This window comes from Hyperolius riggenbachi, chromosome 4 (genome assembly GCF_040937935.1).
Source record: "Hyperolius riggenbachi isolate aHypRig1 chromosome 4, aHypRig1.pri, whole genome shotgun sequence".
Lineage (NCBI taxonomy): Eukaryota > Metazoa > Chordata > Amphibia > Anura > Hyperoliidae > Hyperolius > Hyperolius riggenbachi.
In genome coordinates, this window is record NC_090649.1 from 422772827 (window position 1) to 422796007 (window position 23181).

At 46.2% G+C, this 23181-nt stretch overlaps 1 protein-coding gene across 3 annotated transcripts in view; it reads left to right on the forward strand.

The window, feature by feature from the left end:
• Positions 1–15701: 15701 nt before the first annotated feature.
• The window catches only part of RALGAPA2 (Ral GTPase activating protein catalytic subunit alpha 2), a 493961-nt gene continuing 486481 nt past the window's right edge, over positions 15702–23181 (forward strand). For all 3 annotated transcript variants that reach the window (XM_068232435.1, XM_068232436.1, XM_068232437.1), the window contains exon 1: positions 15702–16125. In XM_068232435.1, the coding sequence (XP_068088536.1) occupies positions 16020–16125 (106 nt within the window). In that variant the 5' untranslated portion in view covers positions 15702–16019. The remainder of the gene's footprint in view (positions 16126–23181) is intronic.

Below are 23181 nucleotides of genomic sequence, written 5' to 3' on the forward strand. Positions count from 1 at the left end.
GGAGGGGGCAGCATCGGGCAGGCGATGCAGCAGATGTGGCGTCACAATGCCGATTCTTGAGAGATTTTATGCTGAAATCGATCGGGAATCAGTCTGCGGTGTATGGGCAGGCAACAGATCTCTCTTCGATCAGATTAAATTAGAGTTCTGTCACTTGGTAGATCTGCCTGACACTCTCTGCCTGTGTCTTGGTTCTGCTTTATCCTCCCTCCCTCTGCTGAATAGACACATTGCCGTGGCAACACCTAAGTCACTTAAAGAGAATCTGTACTCTAAAATTCTTACAATAAAAAGCATACCATTCTATTTATGATGTTCTCCTGGGTCCCTCTGTGCTGTTTCTGCCACTCCCTGCTGCAATCCTGGCTTGTAATTACCAGTTTTAGGCAGTGTTTACAAACAAAAGACATGGCTGCTAAAAGCTTGTGATAGGCTCTTAAAGCGGATCCGAGATGAAAAACTTACTATAACAAGTAACTTGTCTATATATCTTATCTAAAGTTTAGATGGTTTACACAGCAAATATAGCTGCTAACAGTTTTAATAGAATATGATTATTTATTCCTGTGATACAATGACAGCAGCCATGTTGTTTGTAAACATTACACAGAGGCAGGCTTATCTGTATCTTGAGCCATCAGCCTAATCCCCTCTCCTCCTCCCTCTACCTCTGAAATCAATGGCTAGTAACACCTCCCCTCCTCCTGCCCAGACTGAGCTCCCATGAGCCCTTGCTACTGCCTTGGCTCTCTGAAAATCTATGGGTGTGGCTTTTTTAGTTTATAGGGAATTAGAGTATTAAAACAAAAACAAAAAAGTATTTGACTTGAGGAATGCCCTATAAACAATATGAAAGGAACACAATTATGCAATGTGTAAAAGTTCACCTCGGATCCACTTTAAAAGCTGTGTCTGTGACTCATACAGAGACTGCAGGTGGCCTGGAGAGGGTGTGTATGTGCACTGCCAGAGTCTGCTCACAGGGCACCCTGGAAGGGGTCACCTGACCACCAGAATACTCCCTCCATAAAGGAAGAAGGGATATGTTTTTAAAACAACTACTTATCTGCTCAGTGGAAGTGGGGGATATAGGCACATATTTTTCTTAATGTTTAAAGGTGGGCTTTAACCACTTTGTCCACTGCTACAGTAGATCTACGTCATCTGTGGCACCCTCCAAGCCACCGTGACGTAGATATACTCACTTGCTTGCAGCCCTGCTGTGCACGATCGGGTGCACTTCAGAGCGCACCCCCCCCCCCCCCCCCAGCACCGTCAGCTGCCTTACTAATTAGTGAAAGGGAAAATGTTCCCTTGTAGCCAATTAGTGACCCCCCCCGCGGATGAACGATCACCGCTGTAGCAGACATCGGTGATCCTTCATCTCTCCCCCTCTGCGCCAGATCGAAAAAAAAATGCCCCTGCAAGGATAATATCTCACCTTACCTGGTTCCTGCGATCATCCTTCAGCCCCAGCTTCCATTCACCGCGGTGCACGCAGCCCTGTGATGCCGAACATCTGGGTCCTGGTTTGATGATGTCATCAAGCCGGGACCCGGTGTTGTGTTTGGTATCACAGGGCTGAGTGCAGCGCGGTGAATGGAAGCTGGGGCTGAAGGATGATCGCAGGAACCAGGTAAGGTGAGATATTCTGCTTGCAGAGGCATTTTTTTATCGATCTGGCCACGGGGGGGGGGGGGGGGGGCAGAGTAGTAAGGGGGGGGGGCACATCTGGCTACCCATAACAGAGGGTAGGGGTAGTATTCAGAAAGGGAGGGTTGAAATGTATTTTGGGGCCCATCAGGGTAACAGGGGGTGGGGAATTAATAATGGGGGGCACATCTGATGGTCCTGGGGGCCATAACCTGATCCCGGGGACACATCTTGCTATAATGGTGGGCCCTATTCCGGGGGGCGCATCTGTCTATCTAGACAAAGACAAGACAAATAACATTTATATTGCGCTTTTCTCCTGGCGGACTCAAAGCGCCAGAGCTGCAGCCACTAGGGCGCGCTCTATAGGCAGTAGCAGTGTTAGGGAAACTTGCCTAAGGTCTCCTACTGAATAGGTGCTGGCTTACTGAACAGGCAGAGCCAAGATTCGAACCCTGGTCTCCTGTGTCAGAGGCAGAGCCCTTAACCATTACACCATCCAGCCACCCCATATCTACATGGGGGCTAGCAAATACGGGGGACAGATCTGGCTATACTGGGGGGCTGATATTGGGGGGCACATCTGGCTATACTGAGGTGGCTGATACTGAGGACACGCCTGGCTATCTATCCTTGGGGGACGTAATACTGGTGGCATGTTTGTTATCTACTGTAGCATTTTTTATTTTTTACTAGAATTGGTGAAACCTAAGGATTAATGCAATTTTTCATCCCCCCCCCCCCTCTTTTTCCCATTACAATGCATAGACATTTTTTTTTCTAGGGTCAAAATACCCCCCCCCTATGAAAGTCCAGTATGTCCTGGAAAAAACGATACCTAGATCATTTAGGTATCGTGAATGGGGATAAAGTTATGGCTGTTTAAATAGGTACATGGCTGAAGCGTCAAAACTGCTCTGGTCCATAAGGGGAAAAGAAGGTCTGGATGCGAAGTGGTTAATTGACTTATGTATCAACTTTATAATATTTCATCTTCTAGTCAAGGCTTGCACTGGATGCAGATATTTCCAGAAGGTAGTGTAAGTAATAGCTCAGAAGTTGAATTTCTACACCACATTACTGTATTTCGTAACACTAGAAAACCTCTGCTCAGAACCAGTTAAATGACCGTGCCCAGCAAAGTTATTCTATTACAGGACAAAGCCATAAATGTCATGTGCCTTGTTTATCAAGTGCAATGTAAACTACAACAGAAAAGAAAGGTGAGTTAAAACGAGTGTTCTAGTATTTCAGCATAAAGGCAACAGTCACCACCTACACACACCTGCCAGACCTTCCGAGCACCAATGAGATTGCGACACATTATGATATGTATACGTATCTGGTGCACTGGGTTAATACTTTCATAGAAGTAATTTGATCCTGGGAATTTTCTTTTTTTTATTCTGTCTTCTGTTGCAAAATCTTTTATTAATAATGCACAAAGTATTTTTCACTATTAGCCCAAGTTTAAGCATAATGGGCCATATTCACTAAATATCAATATAGCTGCCGAGCGCGTTCAGCATTCTTACCGCTATTTACGTTGACTATGTAGTGCGCACTGGGCAGTTAGCACAACCTGCATTACCTGGGTTATGCAAGCACTGCTTGGGTAATGCGTGCTATGCAAGTAGCAGAATGTGCATTACCATAGCAACATTCAGGATTGTGCTAATTGCGCAATGCAAACTACATACCCGATGTAAATAACGGTAAAACTTCCATACACCAAATTGGTCCATATTTAGTGAATATGGCCTAATTTTTTTTTTATGTATTTAAAGCGTACCTGAAGTTAAAAAAAAAAAAAAAAGAGAGATATTTCCCTCAGTAGTAGAAAGCTTCTGATTATTCCAGAGGCTTCCCAGATCCTCCTGCAGCCCACAGTTCCAGTGCAGGGTCCTAGTATACCTATTTCACAAAAGTTTGTCAAATAGGTTTCTTGTGGCCTTGCTCCCACTATGGATGAGAACATTGTGACTGGGCATGTGAAAGTAAGCTCCACGTATGCCCAACGGAATGAATCACTCGTGCACAGAAGAAAAAAGCAGCGCAAGAGCTGCTTCATTCTACTGGGCATGCACCGAATGTACCTGCACATGCCCAATCTGGAAGTGCTCGTCCTCTGCTGGGAACACGACCAGAACACTGGATCAGTGGTCTTTACCACAATCCGGGAGGTTTCCAACTACTGAGGGAAGCATCTAACTTTGACCCCCCCCCCCCCTCCTCATTACAGGTTTGCTTTAAAGAGTACTTAAAGTGAATAAAAAAATGTCAAATTGAACACTTACCTCAGTAGTAGGAAGCCTTTCCCCCATCCTTTTCGACCTCACCGATCCAGAGCCGTGACCCTCTGAACACATTCAACAAGAGCTTTTCGAATATGTTCATGTGGCTGCACTCCTGTCTGTCTAGTATGGCCATGGCAGTGTAGCCAGCACCTGCATAGTAGCTTGGAGCCGCTCATGCATGGCTTTTTCCATGTGTGTAAACGGCTTTATGCTAGAGCGCAGGTGGGGACCATGCCGTCACCTTGCAAGGCTCATACATGGCTATAAGCACAGCCTCGAAGAAGAAGAAGAGGGTCCCAGTGAGCAGTGGTGCGGTCAAGGAGGACATGGGAAGCTTCTGGATCATCCAGGCATACATGTAAAAAGGTTACCGGGATATATGGGCACAGGGTGAAGCCGAAATCGGCTAATTTTCTGGCAGCTTAGATTACCATTCCCCCTCCAGGTTGTCATGGACTCAGGGGTAAGACACAATTTGGCCGCAAGTTATTTCTGGTGACTCAATTGAACCGTTTGTTGGGGTTTTTTTTTGTAATTTTGGCTCCGTCTTTTTCCCAGCGCCCAAATTACCTTCTGAGCGCTGCTATAGCCATAATTCACATTACAGTCTATGGAAGTGCCCTAATGTCTGACACCCTTTGTACCTATCTCCATCATCCAGAGGCTTTTCACTACTCAGGTAAGTATCTTTTTTGCCTCTCACAGGTTTGCTTTAAGAGAACTTTTAATTTTACATTCATTATGTGCAAAAAAATGTTTTGTAGTTTAATAATAATAAAAAAAAATTAAACAAAACAAATTTTTCAACACCCCCGAATTGTTCCATCAGTTCATAGAGCTTGCTCTGTAACATGAATCCATGGCTCCCTACTAACCAACAGCCCTTCATGGCTTCATTCTGACTAAGAAGGTGAGAGAGGGCCAGGCAGCGGGAGTGCATAGCAGCCAAAGCATCTAATACTCACTGCTAGTTAATTAGCCAGGTGCCAGCTGCCTCTGACTGGCTCAATGTCTTTCACTTTCTTGGGCAGTGGACATTTGTTCGAGGTGAAGCTTTTGTTGATCCCTACACACCCTGAATGGCCTATAAAATGGCACCGGGTAGAAATAGTGCTGGAGACTGCTGCTAGTAGAATATCTGTAAAATCACAGATATTCCACTACTTAATTCCTATAGTAAAATATTGGTAATCTTCACCAATACTATAACCTAACCTAACCCTACTCTCACACATTCCTCTACCTGTGCCTAACCCTAAGACCCTCCCTGGTGCTTCCTAACCTTACCACCCCCCCCCCCCCCCCGGTCTAAACCTAACCCCCACCCGGTGTCTAACCTTAAATCCCTTCCACTGCTTAGCTTAACCTGCTTAAGCAGTCGAATTTGTGATTTAAATGAGCTTTAATTAGCTCAGGTGTGTGGCAGGGGGTGAAGGTGTTAGTTACCCATAAGTGCTCTACCTAGCCAGTGCTTAATCTTAACCCCCCCAGTGCCTAACTTTTACCACAACCCCAGTGCCTAAATGTAAACACCCAGTGTCTAACCTTACCCCCCCCCATGCCTAACCTTAACCACCTCCCCAGTGCCTAACTTTAACCCCAACCCCCTGTGCCTAACCGTAACCACCACCCCTGGTGCCTAAATGTAACACCCTGTGTCTCACCTTAACCCCCGTACTGCCTAAACTTAACCCCCCCTTACTCCTAACACTAAACTTAAAACTAATCCAACACACCCTAATGTCAATATTTTCTGCGCCATAGGCAGCAATAGTAATAGCCATGATTAGTGGCAATGAGCGATAATTATGGCACCAGCTATTTATTGGGCACCAAAATCATCGTTCATTGCCATAATTGCGTTTTTTTTACTATTGCTGTGTATGGCGGTGTCCTTTTTACTGATCCTCCTCCAGCACCATTTTTACCTGATCCGCCCTAAATGACCAGCTAAATCAAGTCACAAATGACTATGTATTGAGCCTTGCAATTAATCACAAAAGCCGGCACCATTAACTTTAATGTAAATTCTCAGAATGCTGCTAAATTCTGAACGATACTTGGATTCACCACACAGAACTTGGAATTCTGATGTATTTAGCTTCTGATCATCTGCATGGTCAACTACGCCCTACACACACACAGACTCACACACACACACACACGCACGTACACGCACGCACACACACACACAGACTCACACACACACATGCACGCACAAGCACACGCAAGCACACACACACAGACTCAAACACACACACATACTCACACACACGCACACTGCACACACACACACACACACAGACTCACACACACACACACACACAGACACACACACACATGCACAGACACACACACGCACAGACTCACACACACACACACACACTCACACACAGACACACACACACACACACAGACTCACACAGACACACACACACACACACACACACACGCACACACACAGACTCACACACACACACGCACGCACACACACACACACACAGACACACACATTCACACACACACACAGACACACACACACACACACAGACACACACTCACACACACAGACTCACACACACACACACACACACACACACACTCACACACACACAGACACACACTCACACACACAGACTCACACACACACACACGCACACACACAGACTCACACACACACACACACAGACACACACACTCACACAGACACACACACAGACACACACTCACACACACACACACAGACACACACTCACAGACACACACACACAGACACACACTCACACACACAGACTCACACACACACACACACGCACACACACAGACTCACACACACACACACACACGCACGCACACACACACACACAGACACACACTCACACACACACAGACACACACTCACACACACAGACTCACACACACACACACACACACACACACACACACACACAGACTCACACACACACACACAGACACACACACACACACACAGACACACACACAGACACACACACACACAAACACACAGACTCGCACACACGCACACACACACAGACTCACACACACACACACACACACACACACACACACACACACACACACACACACACACACACACACACACACACACACACACACACACTCACACACACGCACACACACACACACAAACTCAATTTCACACTCACAAAGAGAAGAGGTATGAAGGGGGTTGGGGAGGAGAGCCCTAGTTTTCATAGATTTTGTTTAGATTTTACTGGTATGTTCTTTTTACGAGCGTAAATATGGCATGGAATATATTTCAAAATTGACAATGAACACCTATCTTTACTTGTTATATCACAAGAAACGTATCATAAAAAAAAGCTATATAAAAAAAAAACTACATTCTCTAATAATTTGGTAGGTAGAAAAAAACAACGTTTTGTAAAAGTAATACCTTTTAATGGCTAACTGCTAGAGTTCAAATTATGTAAGCTTTCTGGCTTTGTTTTTTTTTTGCCTACATACTTTGTTTGGCTAACATGGTACAGAAACATTTTTTCTACTAATAATTTGGAAAACTGGTTTAGTAGCATTTCTTCATTCAGTCAAATTGAGGCCGACAAAAACAAACAAAAAAACGCATATAGTTATCTGTACCTCCATTTTATGTTTAATTTTGTTTCTTTATCATTAGATTATAAGTATCTTTTTCCATAGCATTACATTGCAAAAGGGCTTGTGTATCACTGATATGTGCCTCACCATTTTATTTTTTAAATAAAGGTCCAATCTAATATGAAAACAAGAAAACATTGGGTCTGATCTACCGGTAATTCACTTTTCCTCATAAGTTTTCTCCTAGGAGATAATGTTTCATCTTCTGTTTAAAATAACTTTTCAGCACTCTGCAATTGAAAAAGTAGCAAAAAGTAGGTGAAAAAGTAGTGTCAGAATTATTCTGAGTATTTTCTTGCTTGCTGGTGGCAAAAAAGGCACATTAAAGATACGGTGTGAGTCATGTCACCAAGGAGAAAACTTAGGAGAAGAAGTGGATTAGATCAGGCCTATGACGTGTGAAGATTGGTAGGTGATATATCTCCATACACACAGTCAACTTGTGACGGCTTTCAGTATGATCAGGACAACTATCACACATTAGCACCAGGAGAGGAAACCATGTCTTGCATGTCCCAGGAGTCTGTCTGATTAGATAAACGGCTCGGCCCCAAACATCGTGCTGCTTTGAGGCCTAGACATCCTTCCTCACAGCTGAAAGGAAATGAAAGTAGATTTCATTTCTCTGGATATTTAAGCTGGAGTTCCTGTGGGCATTAGTTATGCCATGTGATGAAGATGCATGTGATAGTGGAAAAAAAGAAAAGAAAATGTTCTAATTACCACCCATTAGGAAACTGCTACCTTCTGTGCTCAGCATCACACAGAATAATAGGATGTGACCCATTCAACAAACCTTCTTAATGAGCTCACAGGCTGCACTTGACCTTCGCATTATTCTAAAGGACTGAAAGTAGATCATGCAATGTTGTAACACTTCAGGGTACCTAAAGGGAACCAGAACCGAGTAAAATGATTTAAAATAAGCACATGAAGGACCTGCAAATGAAAATTACAAACTTACCTCGCTGTCAGTTCCATTCAGAAGCTCACCATTTTTTTCTTACAATGATCCCTTCCAGTTCTGACAAGATTGAAATATATTGCTTGCTGTCAATTATATATCAGTTGCTGTCAGTTATAACTGAAAGGACAACTGATGAGCAAGGTAATGTCCATGTTACCTTATGACTCACATGGGCAATATTACAGTTTAAAGAACCACTCCAGCGAAGAAAAGTAAGCCATTAAAAAGTGACAGAACCTAAAGGATTTGGACTAGTCTATCTCTCCATAGGGGATTCTCAGGGTTTTCTTTGTTTTTAAAAGCAATTCCTGAATGGCAGTTTAACTGCCAAAATAGTAAGACACCAGCCAGCCTCCTTACTCACTTGCACACTATTGTGGCAGTTAGACTTAGCAACTGCTGTTCATGAAAAGAAAGAAAACCCACACACCACACAATTTTTAAATATCTGTTCAATTCAAGAACAGCAATCAATTTTTCTGACTGACACAAATCACTAATGTACCACACACCTATGTTCAAATTTTCCCCAAATCGTGAATAAAAGAATTGAAAGCTCAGAAAAAATTGTACCTCAAATAATTGACAATCCATTACACACCATACAATTCTTGATAAAGTTGGTCTGAATTTTCCAACATGTTCAATCTCCGAAAAAAACCTGGAAATTTGATCAGATTTATGAATAGAAAACAAAAGAAAAACTCTCGATTTTTCAGGACAACTGATCGAAATTATTGAATTGGTGAAAAATTGGATCTTTGAATTGAATGGTGTGTAGCCACCTTTAGAATCCCCCTTGAGTAGCTGGACTAAATCTTTCAGATTTTAACTGCTTACTTTTTTTTGCTGAAGTGGTCCTTTAACATTGTGCTGACCAGGAAGTTGTTAGGGGGTAATGGCCATTTTCAAAATGGAAAACAGAGAATTCCATTGATCACAGTGGACAAACAGGATGCAGGAGAGGTCAGGAGAAAGAGATTGATGAGTATACTATGCGGTAGGTATGTATGATGCGTGTATGTTTATTTTGACTTTAAATTTTCAGTTCAGTTTTGCTTTAAAGGAGACACCTGAAGTGAAAAAAAATGATATAAAGAATTGGTTGTGTAGTACGGATAATTACTAGAACATTAGTGGCAAAGAAAATATTCTCATATTTTTATTTTCAGTCATAAAGTTTTTTTTGATAACATTGCATCATTCTCTAATATTTGCAGTTTACACACTACTCAGCATTCTAAATGATTTTACAGAGCAGGCTAGTGAATTTTTGAACTGTTCTCTGCAGAAAAAAAAAAAACAATACAGTGCCAGACATTTGAGATAATATGCTTCAGAAGACAGAGTTCTCTGCGACTTTGAAAGTCGTTGAGCTCAATGGCTCTTTTGCATAGATAACAACAGGTGTTTCTTAACTCTTCCTGTACTGGAAACAATATTAGACCTAATGTTTTATTTCTTAGCTGTACTACACATACAAATCATTATATCATATTTTTTTCCCTGCTACAGTGTCTCTTTATGAATCACTATTATACACGCATTACTCATGAAATGTAGTGTTTAAATGGCAAAACTAAATGTAGACAATAGATGGTCATCGTCCAGTCCAAGATTATGGGAAGATTAGAAAATGTTCAGAGATTTATACAGCCCGTGAGACTTTCTGTCTCTAAAAACTATAAATCTGTGCACAAAACCTGCCCTAGTTACATCTAGGAGCTTGTTTATAGATATACAGAAGGCCACCCTCTTCGGTCCTCCAACGGCCTTTGCCTAACTGACCTGTGCATTTCCTGCTTCCATGTACACCTGCAGGACTTTTCAAGAGCTACCCCCACCCTTTGGAACTCCCTTCCTACGCCCATCAGACTTGCCACATCTTTTAACACATTCAAGCAAGCCCTCAAAATCCACCTCTTTAAGATGGCCTACCCACCCACTACCACATAGTAACTCTCTACTGAATACTTCTACTTCTTCTACAGCCCTGCCTGTTGTGTCCATCTCTCCTCCCCTTAGATTGTAAGCCTTTGGGAGGGTGTATTCTACATGATCGTGTGTGCCTTTCCTATGACAGCCTCGTACTTGTATTACGGGGCCTACCTAAACAGCCCAAAATCACATGATCATGTATCTTATACCCTGTTTGCCTTGTATAACTTTGTCCTATGTCTTATAACCTTATAACGTTACGTCTGTCATTGTTTGTATGATTGTATGTATTTATTGTCCAGCGCTGTGTAAAAGGTCGGCGCTTTATAAATACAATAAATAATAATTATAATAATAAAAACTACTTGGAGGAATAAGCTATTGGCTGGACAGGTTTCTTCACCAGTCACTTTTGTTTTCTGCTTCAAGTCACCAGCCAGGTTGGCAACAGAGCAAATGGGAGGAGGGTTAGTGGTAGGGTTGGTGTTCAAATATGGGATATCGAATTCTGACAATCCAAGTTCTCCTGAATGCCACACTTCAGCACCATTCAGTACCAACCAAGCAGACAAGAAGAGGGGGAGTTCACTTACTTCCGCTTCATGTGACTCCTATACTCTCTCCTTCCAAAGCTGTTTGTTGACTAATGGGTCCACATGGAAGCTACAACCTTGAGTGCTACGGGTGTCTGAGCCATTGGGGCTCCTACTTAGCATTAAGCACAAACGTGTTCAAAATGCTGAATCTCCTGTGATTGTGATTACCCTAATTGTAATCGCACTAATGGGTTCAGCCCAATTTAAATTCATTGTCAAAGCGTTTTTTTGGAATCACTGGTGATCCAAAATTGCTGCTAAAAACACCCTAGTGGGTGCCAGCCCTTAGAATTTTGTCCCCCAAAATGTTTTCGCAAAGGGGGTGTTAAGAAAGCAAGAGTACTGCGTTTTGAATAAATACATGTGATAAGTACACCTATCCTTTACATACTCATTAACAGTTTGTTTGCAATTCATGATCTGACCAAAGGCAGAAGTCATCTAGAAGATAACCAAGCAATTAAAACCTTGGCCCCAGCCATAAGTGAAGTATATTACATAACAGTTGTCCATTGCCCATCAACACAGGAAACTTGTTTCCTTTGGTGGCAAATTGGCAATGGTTACTTTATGGACGTGATACTTATACAATGTTAGAAAGAAGAAAGTTGGGCAGTCGCCATAGCTGTTAACTTTTAATTACTTCATAAAACACCATCCAAAGAACTTTCTGTGCAAACACCAGAGATGATGTAACTACTAACTCTGTGATGTGTAAAGAAGAGGAGGCACCATGGAGAGTGCCTGTCTTCCATCTTCTAACATGGTGTACGAATCAGTGTGGCAAGTATCCTACTTGTGCTTTCAATAGGAAATACTGAAGGGTGCACTGATCTATTTGTCTGTTGATTAATATGTTAAGGGCCGTAAACACCCTTGCGGGAACTGTTCCCTTGAGTGACATCGCTGGGCCGAGGCTGTACAGACACATAGCCAGCCTACAGGCTAGGGGGAGGGAGGGGAGGTTACATGGCCGACAGAAAGGCGCGGACATAATGCCACATGGTGAGCAGGGAGGCAGTGAGTTCACAGCCATCAGCCATTGCTCGGCTGAGCTGATCCACCTTGTGCATTGGGGGTCCAGCGGCAATAGGGGATCAGGGGCTGCTGTACACAGCATGTTATCAGCCACCTCAGCCGACTTTTATCTAGCTTGTGTATGGGGATTAAAGTAAACCTGCAAGGGAAAAAGGGCCCTTGGGGGGTACTTACCTCGGGAGGGGGAAGCCTCGGGATCCTAATGAGGCTTCCCTGTCCTCAACAGCCAGTGACACACACAATAATATTGAAAAGCGGCAGTGCGCACAGGTGCAGTAGTGGCATCCCGTTCAGTTGGAAATACCGGAGACAGAGTGGGTCCGCTGTACTGAATAGGCCTGAACCGTCTGCACCTGCGCAGTAGAGCGGATCCGATCAGGCCTGGCTATTTCCGCTGGGACCTATCGGGAAGTTCACCTGCGCGCACTGCAGACAAGCCCTCCTCAGTTGATCTTTGGGGGTCCCAGTGCTGCATCCCCTCTAGTGAGGAAGATGGAGGAAGCCTCTTTAGGATCCAGAGGCTTCCCTTTTCTGAGGTAAGTACCCCCTAGGGGTGCTTTTTTCCCTTCAAGTACACTTTAAGCTGGTCAGTCGAGGTACAGACATGAATAACAAGGAAAAACAATCCCATGGCTATATATGCAAACTTAATAAAGCTAATATTTGTATAGCTCTTTTCTCCTGTTGGACTTAAAGTGGCAGCAACAAAGGGCACACTCAAGGGCCACCATGCAGTGTTAGGGAGCCTTGCCCAAGGATTCCTTACTGAATAGGCACTGACCCTAACCAAGATTTGTACCCTGGTCTCCCATGTAAAAGGCAGAGCCCTTAACTAGTACACCATAGAGGCCACTCAGATAATTATTAGTGATACTGTTCGAATTTGGCACCACGTGATTTGGAACATGAACACACATTCAGCACCATTTCAGCACTGAACAGCATTACAAAGTGTGTTTCCTTGTACACCCATAGTATTAGGTATCCAGCGGTGCCTCCAAATATTAGGTAGCCAGAGGTGCCCCAGCATTAGGTTGAAACCGTTTTTTACCGTGTGGGTAACAGATGTGCTCCATCCTCACTATAGGTACCAGATGTTCCCCTGTCTCAGTATAGGCAGCCACCCTACCAAGTATAGGTAGGCAGATTTCCCACCAGTATTAGGTATCTCCCCCACACCCAGTAAAGGTAGCCAGATGTGCCCCCAGTATTTGGTAGTTTCCCCCCCCCCCCATAGGTAACCAAATGTGACCCTAGTATAAGGTTGCGCTTTCTCCCACTATAGGTAACCAGATGTGCCTCCAGTACTTGGTAGCCCCCCCCCCCCCCAATATAGGTATCCCTGGTGAGTGCGCCCCCTAAGTAGCTAAGAGCTATTTAATCTAAAATCTACCTTGACCTGAATAAATATCTTGGATTACATGTATAAAGAAATAATTGATAGACATGAATACACAAATATTTTGTTCAAGTATATGTGTGCCTGTGGGTACCAGAGATGAGATTATTCACAATAAGGGTTTTTCAGTAAACATCTTTTATGAAACAGTATGCACTGTAGTTATGTTGAGAAACACTGCTCTACAGGGTGACTTTAAGACATGCCCCCGCCACACCCATACCTCCCAACTTTTTGAGACAAGAAAGATGGACACTTTAAGACATACCCCTAATCATGCCCCTGCCATACCTCTATTCATGCCCCCGCCACACCCCTAGTCATTGATACCAGAAAGAATTAAAAAGCAAAAAATGCAGTTTTGCTGAATAGGAGGGTGGCAATGTGCACTGTAGGGTGGGAGGGTGACAATGTGCGCTGCTGGGTGGGAGGGTGACAATGGGTGCTGCTGGGTGGTGGGGAGACAATGGGTGCTGCTGGGTGGGAGGGTGGCAATGGGTGCTCCTGGGTGGGTGGCAATGGGTGCTGCTGGGTAGGAGGCCGACAATGGTTGTTGCTGGGTGGGAGGGTGACAATGGATGCTGCTGGATGTGAGGGTGACAAAGGGTGCTGCTGGGTGGGAGAGCGACATAGAGAACTGCTGGGTGAGAGGGCGACAATTGGTGCTGCTGCACCACATGGCTTTGAATCGGGGCATGTTTCCTGCAACTCACCAACAGCGAAAGGTGTCATATGTGACACACACCATACACAATAGCACGCTGGTAGTGGAGCTGGGGTGTGTATGCGACCGGACGCCGTGCCTACTGAAAATCCAGAGTAGCTAAGGTGGATGGATCCAGGGTAATATTGAGTCTATTATTATTATTATTTAGTATTTATATAGCGCCAACATCTTCCGCAGCGCTGTACCAAGTATATTGTCTTGTCACTAACTGTCCCTCACAGGAGCTCACAATCTAGTCCCTACCATAGTCATATGTCCTATGTATATGCATCATAGTCTAGGGCCAATTTAGGGGTAAGCCAATTAACTTATCTGTATGTTTTTGGGATGTGGGAGGAAACCAGAGTGCCCGGAAGAAACCCACGCAGACACGGGGAGAACATACAAACTCCTTGCAGATGTTGACTTGGCTGGGATTCGAACCAGGGACCCAGCGCTGCAAGGCGAAAGCGCTAACCACTACGCCACCGTGCTGGAAAACACTAAAATTGCGCCCCGTCCCCTTCCTGGTCAGAGCCCCCTTCCCCTCTAAAATCTGCATCCTTTCTCGAGTACATTTATTATGGTTGCCTGCGTCTTTTGGCTCGGGTTATTGCTGAAGTTACCTTTTTTTGTAAATATCTCTTATTTCCTCTCTGTCCTCTTTTCTAACACTAAGCCAAGTGTGCCCCACATACATAGATTAAGTAGCCATCTTCCCCAGATATCAATTAATCTGAGGTCGGAGTGACAGGGGGGCAGACCATGAAGCCAATGTTGCTGTGGCGCTCATGGCACGAGTCATGTCTGCACCCCTCTAGATACACCTCTGGACGGATCAGAGGTGGACCAGGAGGTGGGGCATGCGACCACTCAGAGTCTCGGCAGCAAATCCGGGACAGATTTCAGCCTGGGACAGGGGACTCTGAATCCAGGACCTGTCCCCGGTAAAGCGGGACTTCTTGTCACCGTAACACTGGCCCTCTCTATCACCATTAGCTCTCCTTCATTTTAACATTTAAAAATAAGAAATATATCAATTTAAATGATGGGAATAGAGTTTGAAGTCAATTAATCACATTTTCCCTTGAAAAATATACATATATTTACATAGATCCCTACATCAGTCTTGAAACGGGAACATGCAGAAGAAAGAGGGACAAAAGGGATTTACTTCCCAATGAAGAACTGTCCCTCTGAAAAAGGGACAGTTAGGAGCTATGCCTTAGCATACTGTTATGTAGGTTCTGTGTAGTATACTGCTGCCTGTCAATATGTATCTTCTCAATGCAATGCATAAACAGCAGCACAAGAGCGCCGCTCACCCCATGTGAGTCGGTGACAGCAGCAGGTTAAACCAATCAGCATCCTCGCAGCATTCCAAGCCTCGCTATGGCCAGTGTGCCGCCTCCTGGAGGAGCAGAGTGAGGCTTGGCGTGCACGGCCCTGGCTGGCCTTCCGTATTGGCTGCTTTCCCCTCCCCACACTGGGCTGACGTTATTGCTGGTCAGTTCCGTGTTTACACACCCCGGCCGGGGAGGAAGAGAGGGAAGCAGAGGTCAGGCAGGCGGGAGAGGCGGGCAGGGAAGTGGCAACACACACGGCACTGCGGCGCCCATACAAAGGCGAAGTGTTCTTCTCATCGGCGCCCGATCCTCGGAGCGCTCTGCTGGACATGCAGCGGCTGCTGCGCTGCTAGAGACGGAGCCTGGCGTTATCCGGAGCCTCCTCCTCCTGGTCCCTGGATCTCCTCACACTCAGCGGCATGTTTTCCCGAAGAAGTCATGGAGACCTCAAGAAATCTACACAGAAAGTTCTGGACCCAAAGAAGGACGTCCCCACCCGGCTGAAGCACCTGCGAGCTGTGCTGGGTACGTGGGATCTGCTGTGTGCGCCTGATGTGTACCTCTAACCTCTGCACATCACCCGTCTGCCTCTCACCTCTGCACATCACCTGTCTGCCTCTCACCTCTGCACATCACCTGTCTGCCTCTCACCTCTGCACATCACCTGTCTGCCTCTCACCTCTGCACATCACCTGTCTGCCTCTCACCTCTGCACATCACCTGTCTGCCTCTCACCTCTGCACATCACCTGTCTGCCTCTCACCTCTGCACATCACCCGTCTGCCTCTCACCTCTGCACATCACCCGTCTGCCTCTCACCTCTGCACATCCCCCGTCTGCCTCTCACCTCTGCACATCACCCGTCTGCCTCTCACCTCTGCACATCACCCGTCTGCCTCTCACCTCTGCACATCACCCGTCTGCCTCTCACCTCTGCACATCACCTGTCTGCCTCTCACCTCTGCACATCACCTGTCTGCCTCTCACCTCTGCACATCACCTGTCTGCCTCTCACCTCTGCACATCACCCGTCTGTCTCTCACCTCTGCACATCACCTGTCTGCCTCTCACCTCTGCACATCACCCGCCTGCCTCTCACCTCTGCACATCACCCGCCTGCCTCTCACCTCTGCACATCACCCGTCTGCCTCTCGCCCCCTGCACATCACCCGCCTCCCTCTCGACCTCTGCACATCACCCGTCTGCCTCTCACCTCTGCACATCACCCGTCTGCCTCTCACCTCTGCACATCACCCGTCTGCCTCTCACCTCTGCACATCACCCGTCTGCCTCTCACCTCTGCACATCACCCGTCTGCCTCTCACCTCTGCACATCACCCGTCTGCCTCTCACCTCTGCACATCACCCGTCTGCCTCTCACCTCTGCACATCACCCGTCTGCCTCTCACCTCTGCACATCACCCGCCTGCCTCTCACCTCTGCACATCACCCGCCTGCCTCTCGCACCTCTGCACATCACCCGTCTGCCTCTCGCACCTCTGCACATCACCCGTCTGCCTCTCGCACCTCTGCACATCACCCGTCTGCCTCTCGCACCTCTGCACATCACCCGTCTGCCTCTCGCACCTCTGCACATCACCCGTCTGCCTCTCGCACCTCTGCACATCACCCGTCTGCCTCTCACCTCTGCACATCACGTCTGCCTCTCACCTCTGCACATCACGTCTGCCTCTCACCTCTGCACATCACCCGTCTGCCTCTCACCCCCTGCACATCACCCGTCTGCCTCTCGCCCCCCTGCACATCACCCGTCTGCCTCTCGCCCCCCTGCACATCACCCGTCTGCCTCTCGCCCCCCTGCACATCACCCGTCTGCCTCTCGCCCCCCTGCACATCACCCGTCTGCCTCTCGCCCCCCTGCACATCACCCGTCTGCCTCTCGCCCCCCTGCACATCACCCGTCTGCCTCTCGCCCCCCTGCACATCACCCGTCTGCCTCTCGCCCCCCTGCACATCACCCGTCTGCCTCTCGCCCCCCTGCACATCACCCGTCTGCCTCTCGCCCCCCTGCACATCACCCGTCTGCCTCTCGCCCCCCTGCACATCACCCGTCTGCCTCTCGCCCCCCTGCACATCACCCGTCTGCCTCTCGCCCCCCTGCACATCACCCGTCTGCCTCTCGCCCCCTGCACATCACCCGTCTGCCTCTCGCCCCCCTGCACATCACCCGTCTGCCTCTCGCCCCCCTGCACATCACCCGTCTGCCTCTCGCCCCCCTGCACATCACCCGTCTGCCTCTCGCCCCCCTGCACATCACCCGTCTGCCTCTCGCCCCCTGCACATCACCCCTCTGCCTCTCGCCCCCACGCCTCCCCTGGCTGCCTCTCGCCCCCACGCCTCCCCTGGCTGCCTCTCGCCCCCACGCCTCCCCTGCCTGCCTGGTATATGATATATGTTGTGTGTGCCCCTCACCCCACACCTCCCCTGTCTGCCTTCCATGTAGGATCTGCTGCTGTGTATATCTCCTGTCATGTGTACCTCTTATCTTTACACATCCCCTGTCTGCTGGATATATGGGATCTGCTTTGTTTTCATTTTCCCTGTGTGACCTCCTAACATGTCCTGCTTGCTGGGCATTTGGGGTCTGCTGTGTGTGTCTCTGGTCCCGGTTATTTGATCTATCTGACTTTTGTACTGTACCTGTCTACTCGGTATGAAGTATCTGTGTGTGCTTTCATTGCCCTACTGTTTATTAATTTCACAGACCTTCACACACTTCCTCTCTGATGATTGTGGGTTGTGCACTGTGCCCTTTGCTGTGTTCATTCCACTGACAAGCACTCAATATCTGTCTGCTTGGTGTCCATTGTAGTGTTCATTCCTCTGACATACAACACCTGTCTGCTATTGGTGTGTCCTTTGCTATATTGTATGTTCCTCTGTCAGAACTCCAAACACTGCCGGGTAGAGCTGTTATATTGAGTTTGTCATTTTTGCGAATTTTTTGGTTTGCATTACTGGTGTGGGCTGAACCTAAACTTTGTATAGGTCTAATCGTATTCTGATAGCTGTATTTAAGCTTTTATCTGATGCATGGCTGTGCACAGTCCTGAATTTGTCATACTTGATGTGCATCCCAAAGTACATGTTCATGCATACAGAGATATGATTGTTGAAAGAAGCACAATGCTATTGGATTGGTATCTGAATAAAATGTACTCGTGTTTTACACTGTATACCAAATTTGAATGCCCAGTTTCAAAGGTATTTACTCTCCTTTGGAAATCTACGTATTGCTGGAAAGCTGAGAGTCTTGCCTTTGTACAGTTACTGAGTTAGGGGTAAAACCCATTAGGAATTGTTTCAGTGCTTTAAAATCATGTAATCGATGTGTGCAGCGATTCCTATTGTGTTCCCCTCAGATTTAAAGTGCTGTACAGAAAACTGTACAGCGCTTCTAATTAACGTACATTATTTTAAAAATAAACTTTAGTATACTTGCCAGTTGTACCAATGTCTGGCTTCTGTCTGTAGCCCCACCCCCTAATGGAAAGCTCATAGTTGCTTCTCTAGGACCCATCAGAGAATTGCCTGTGACCTCTTCCAGTGGATGGGGCTAAGGGTGAAACTACAGTATCTTACAAACCTCAGTGTCTTCCTGCCTTTAGGCCCGTACACACGACATATGAAACTAGAGCAGGGCAGGCGATAATGACCTCCTCTGCCGAAAATCCAGCATGTGTACGACAGTCCCTGATGCACCCCGACTGATCGGCCAGTGATCTGTTTTGGTGGATCACTTCAGCTGAGCGACGGGAGATAGCATTGTTTTCCCCACTTACCACGGCTGGTTCGCCCCCTACATAGAACATGCTGCTCGCTTGCAAGCAAGTGACACATCTGCACAGCCTTGGGTCTCAATCCCCATTGGGTGACATTAATTGAGCATGGTATGGGCATTTACTCTTTCCCACTCTCAGATCCGTTCTGTGCCCGATGGGATACTTTATTCTTGTACCGGTAAATGGAAGCATACAGAGTGCAACATTTATATTACAGTAAAAAAAACAAACAAACCTTTAATCAAATAAAAAAAAGTATTCTAAACTAAGCAGCAATTTCTGTAGATTTTTTTTTTTAAGCACATTATTTATTACAACACTTAGAGTTGGGCTTAGTTCACACTGCAAATCGCTAAGCGCGTAGCAATGGTGATTTTGGAATGTGATTGTCCAAGTGATTTTTAAAGGATTGTGCCGTTTTGCACATTACTTTAAGCTGAATTGCTCCGATTTTCTAAAAATCGATAACACTGCTGTGGGAACACCCTCAAAGGGTGACACTGCACTAGCGCTTTGCCGATTACCGACAATTGTCAAGCACAGTGCAATCACCCCCACCATACACTCGCTCTAAGGGCTGGTTCACACGGACGCTTGGAGGCGTCTACTGCCAAGCGTTCAGGACTCGTCAGCTAAACGTTCCCATTCAAGTGAATGGGAGCGTTTAGCATCGCGCGATTACCGTAGATTGTGCAAAAGTGGCGTTCCGATCCCGATTTAACGCGTTGTTTCAGCCGGCCCTAGAAGCTGCATACGGCTTCTGGGGTCGCTTAGCCGCCGCGTCTTTATGTCCCCTTGCGGGGATGGCAAACGTTGATCGGGACAGGAAGCCGACAATCGCCGTAACGCCCCCCCCCCCCCGAAAGAGACGACGCGGCTTCCGGCCGCCACACCGCCGCCTGCCGTCCATGTGAACCAGCCCTTAGTGCCGGGACCATGTAAGGGGATGTTTCACACCATCAATATCTGTATATTGATATCTAATCAGGTTTCTGCTGCAATCTGATCAATATCAAGCAGTGTACAGCAAATAAACTTGCAATCTCTTCAAACATTGCATAGTCAAGTGGACCTGAACTCTTGCACAGGACAGAAAGAAAACATAGAGAAAGTTGTAATTTGATCTCTCCCCTGTGTCACATGACTGCCATGGTAGATAAGGCAGGTAAGCTCATTTGAAAGCACAGGATGTAAACAATATGTCTGCTTCCATGAATCAGGAAGTAGAAACAGTGCAGATTTAGTTTAGGATTTGTATCAGCTGTAACAAAGAAAAGTTTTTTTTGGTTAAAGATTATTATGCTGTTGTGTATCTATTAGAGCAGAGATGACATTCTGAGTTCAAGTCCACTTTAAGCAGAACATATTTACTTGTAGGCATCTCTCATCCCACAATAGTTGTTTAGTACAGTTGGATTATTTTCCACACCCCTGTGATGTCAGCTTAAATTGTTTCTTCACTTCAAAGTAGAAACACTTGATAGATTTCACAGTAACACACAACTGTTGTGGGACACATGAGAGATTGCACCAAGCAATTATTTTCTTCTTGCATTGTAACCATCTGAAGCTTTTCCACTAAGTTGTCGGAGTGACACGGTCCTTGGCATAAGGTTCTCCGATATCCTGATTGCTAAGCCTGGATTTCACCAGATGTGAGTGGTCACTCCCAGCCTTCTATTGAGGGCAGTGGCAACAGACCATGCTGGATATTTTTGTCTAACCAGCTTGTGTTGCATTTGAGATTCACTATCGTTCATAGTTTTGGTTATCTGCCACTTGTCGCTGTAGCCAGCAGCATACTTGTATTGTACTTATATGGAGATGTATCACCTGGAACAATTCGCATTGTTCAACCGAGGCAACAATTATTGAATTTGTGTATTAGGTTTACATTAGGCTCACTGCTGGACCATTTCACAGAGAGACGGAAGCGGACCAACAGACACGCACATGAACTGAGCCAGACTTTTCTGTAGGCCCATTCACACATGCACCTTCACCATGTCCAGCTCTGTCTGTTGTTCTAGACCAGGCATGGGCAAACTTGGCCCTCCAGCTGTTAAGGAACTACAAATCCCACAATGCATTTGCCTTTGAGTCGTGACTGTGGCTGTCAGACTCCTGAAATGCATTGTGGGACTTGTAGTTCCTCAACAGCTGGAGAGCCAAGTTTGCCCATGCCTGTTCTAGACAGTGGATGCTTTGCCTTTCATCCAGGTCTGTGGAGTCGGAGTTGGAGAAATTTTGGGTACCTGGAGATGGAGTCAGTGGTTTCATAAACTGAGGAGTTGAAGCCAGGAGTCAGATGATTTGTGTACCAAAGCCACAACCCTGCTTTCACCAGATAGAATGGCATGCATCTGGTTTTGAAAGCGGTGGACATTGCCATGGACCTCTGGAGAAGTACAGCTTACTTGTACTATTTGTATATGCTTTGCCTGGGTTTGGGAGAGCGTGAACCAAGGCGTTGACCTAGTACACATGGTAGACTATTCTTGGCTGAGGTAACAGGTTGGGACTGTCTCGGACAATAGTGTAGTGTGTACAAATGTCCTCCAAGGTCTGCTGAGGCCAACATGCCAGATCTTTTCTTTTTCCCCTCCTTACTCCACTCATGGTAGCTACTCTGTGTCATTGTCTCCCTCTCTTCATAGACAAAAACTGTATAGCATTGACGACCCGCTGTGTTTCCCGCAAGGTCAAGTTCTATCCTGGCAGGTGATGCAAAATGAGTGTAATTGTGTGTATACATACCTTTACAAGGTCCCCAACTTACGAACAGACCGCTGACCTGTAGCGATGTTGGGGTCTTCCTGTCATGTGCTCAATCAGCCCCGTTGGGATGCAGCAGCGCTTGTCCCACCTGCTCCAGGGGTGCCCCCAGTGATGAGCAACCTCTTTTTACTTTCACTGCTCCCCCTAGTGTCGGCATTTGCCTTCATGCTTTGTGTAATTATGAATCAGGAGACTAGGGGGAACAGTGAGGGTGAAAAGAGGCTGCTTATTTCTGGAGCTACCAGAAGCAGGTGAGTGAAGTGCTACTGCTTCCGCTACATATACTTTGCACTGGGCTGGGGGACACAGAAGAGGCACAAAGAGGGGCTGAGGTGACAGTGGCAGAGAGGGACACAGTAGTAGCGCCGGGGGGGGGGTCATTGAAAGCACAGGGATGAAAATAGGCACAGGCAGACAGAGGTGACATAGGGGGACACTGGAGGCACAGAAGAGGTACGGGGACAGAGATGGCAAAGTGTTCCATCTTAAGAAACTATTCAGGTTAAGAACGAACCTTCAGTGTCTATCTCATTCGTTAACTGTGACTACAGTTACTTCATTGTAAACCATTTCATTACTCTCTATAAACCCTTCCCAGTTACTGTTTGTTTTTAAAAATTGATGCTGCTAATCCCCAGCGATTGTAGTTGTTAGCGTGTTTTTTTGTTTTTGTTTTTTTTTTACAACCACTTAAAATGCTTATTTATACACTCTCTCTGATCATGATGTGCTGCACTAGCATATAGTCTTGTGGAGGTCATTGGATTATGTCTATACTCAGTACTACAGCGTAAGCACTGTAGTCAAAAAGTCTTAACTGATTAAATTGATTTTTTTCTCTGCTTTGTACAGTAAGGTTAAATGCTCATATTGTTCATGGTGAATTTGAAAGTGGATTTAGTTTGATTTTGTTTATGTACTTAATTTTAGTTACGTTTCTGCCTTTTCTCTGTGTGACTGTGCCGCTGCACTGCTTATGTGTGTTTTTGTGATGGTATTT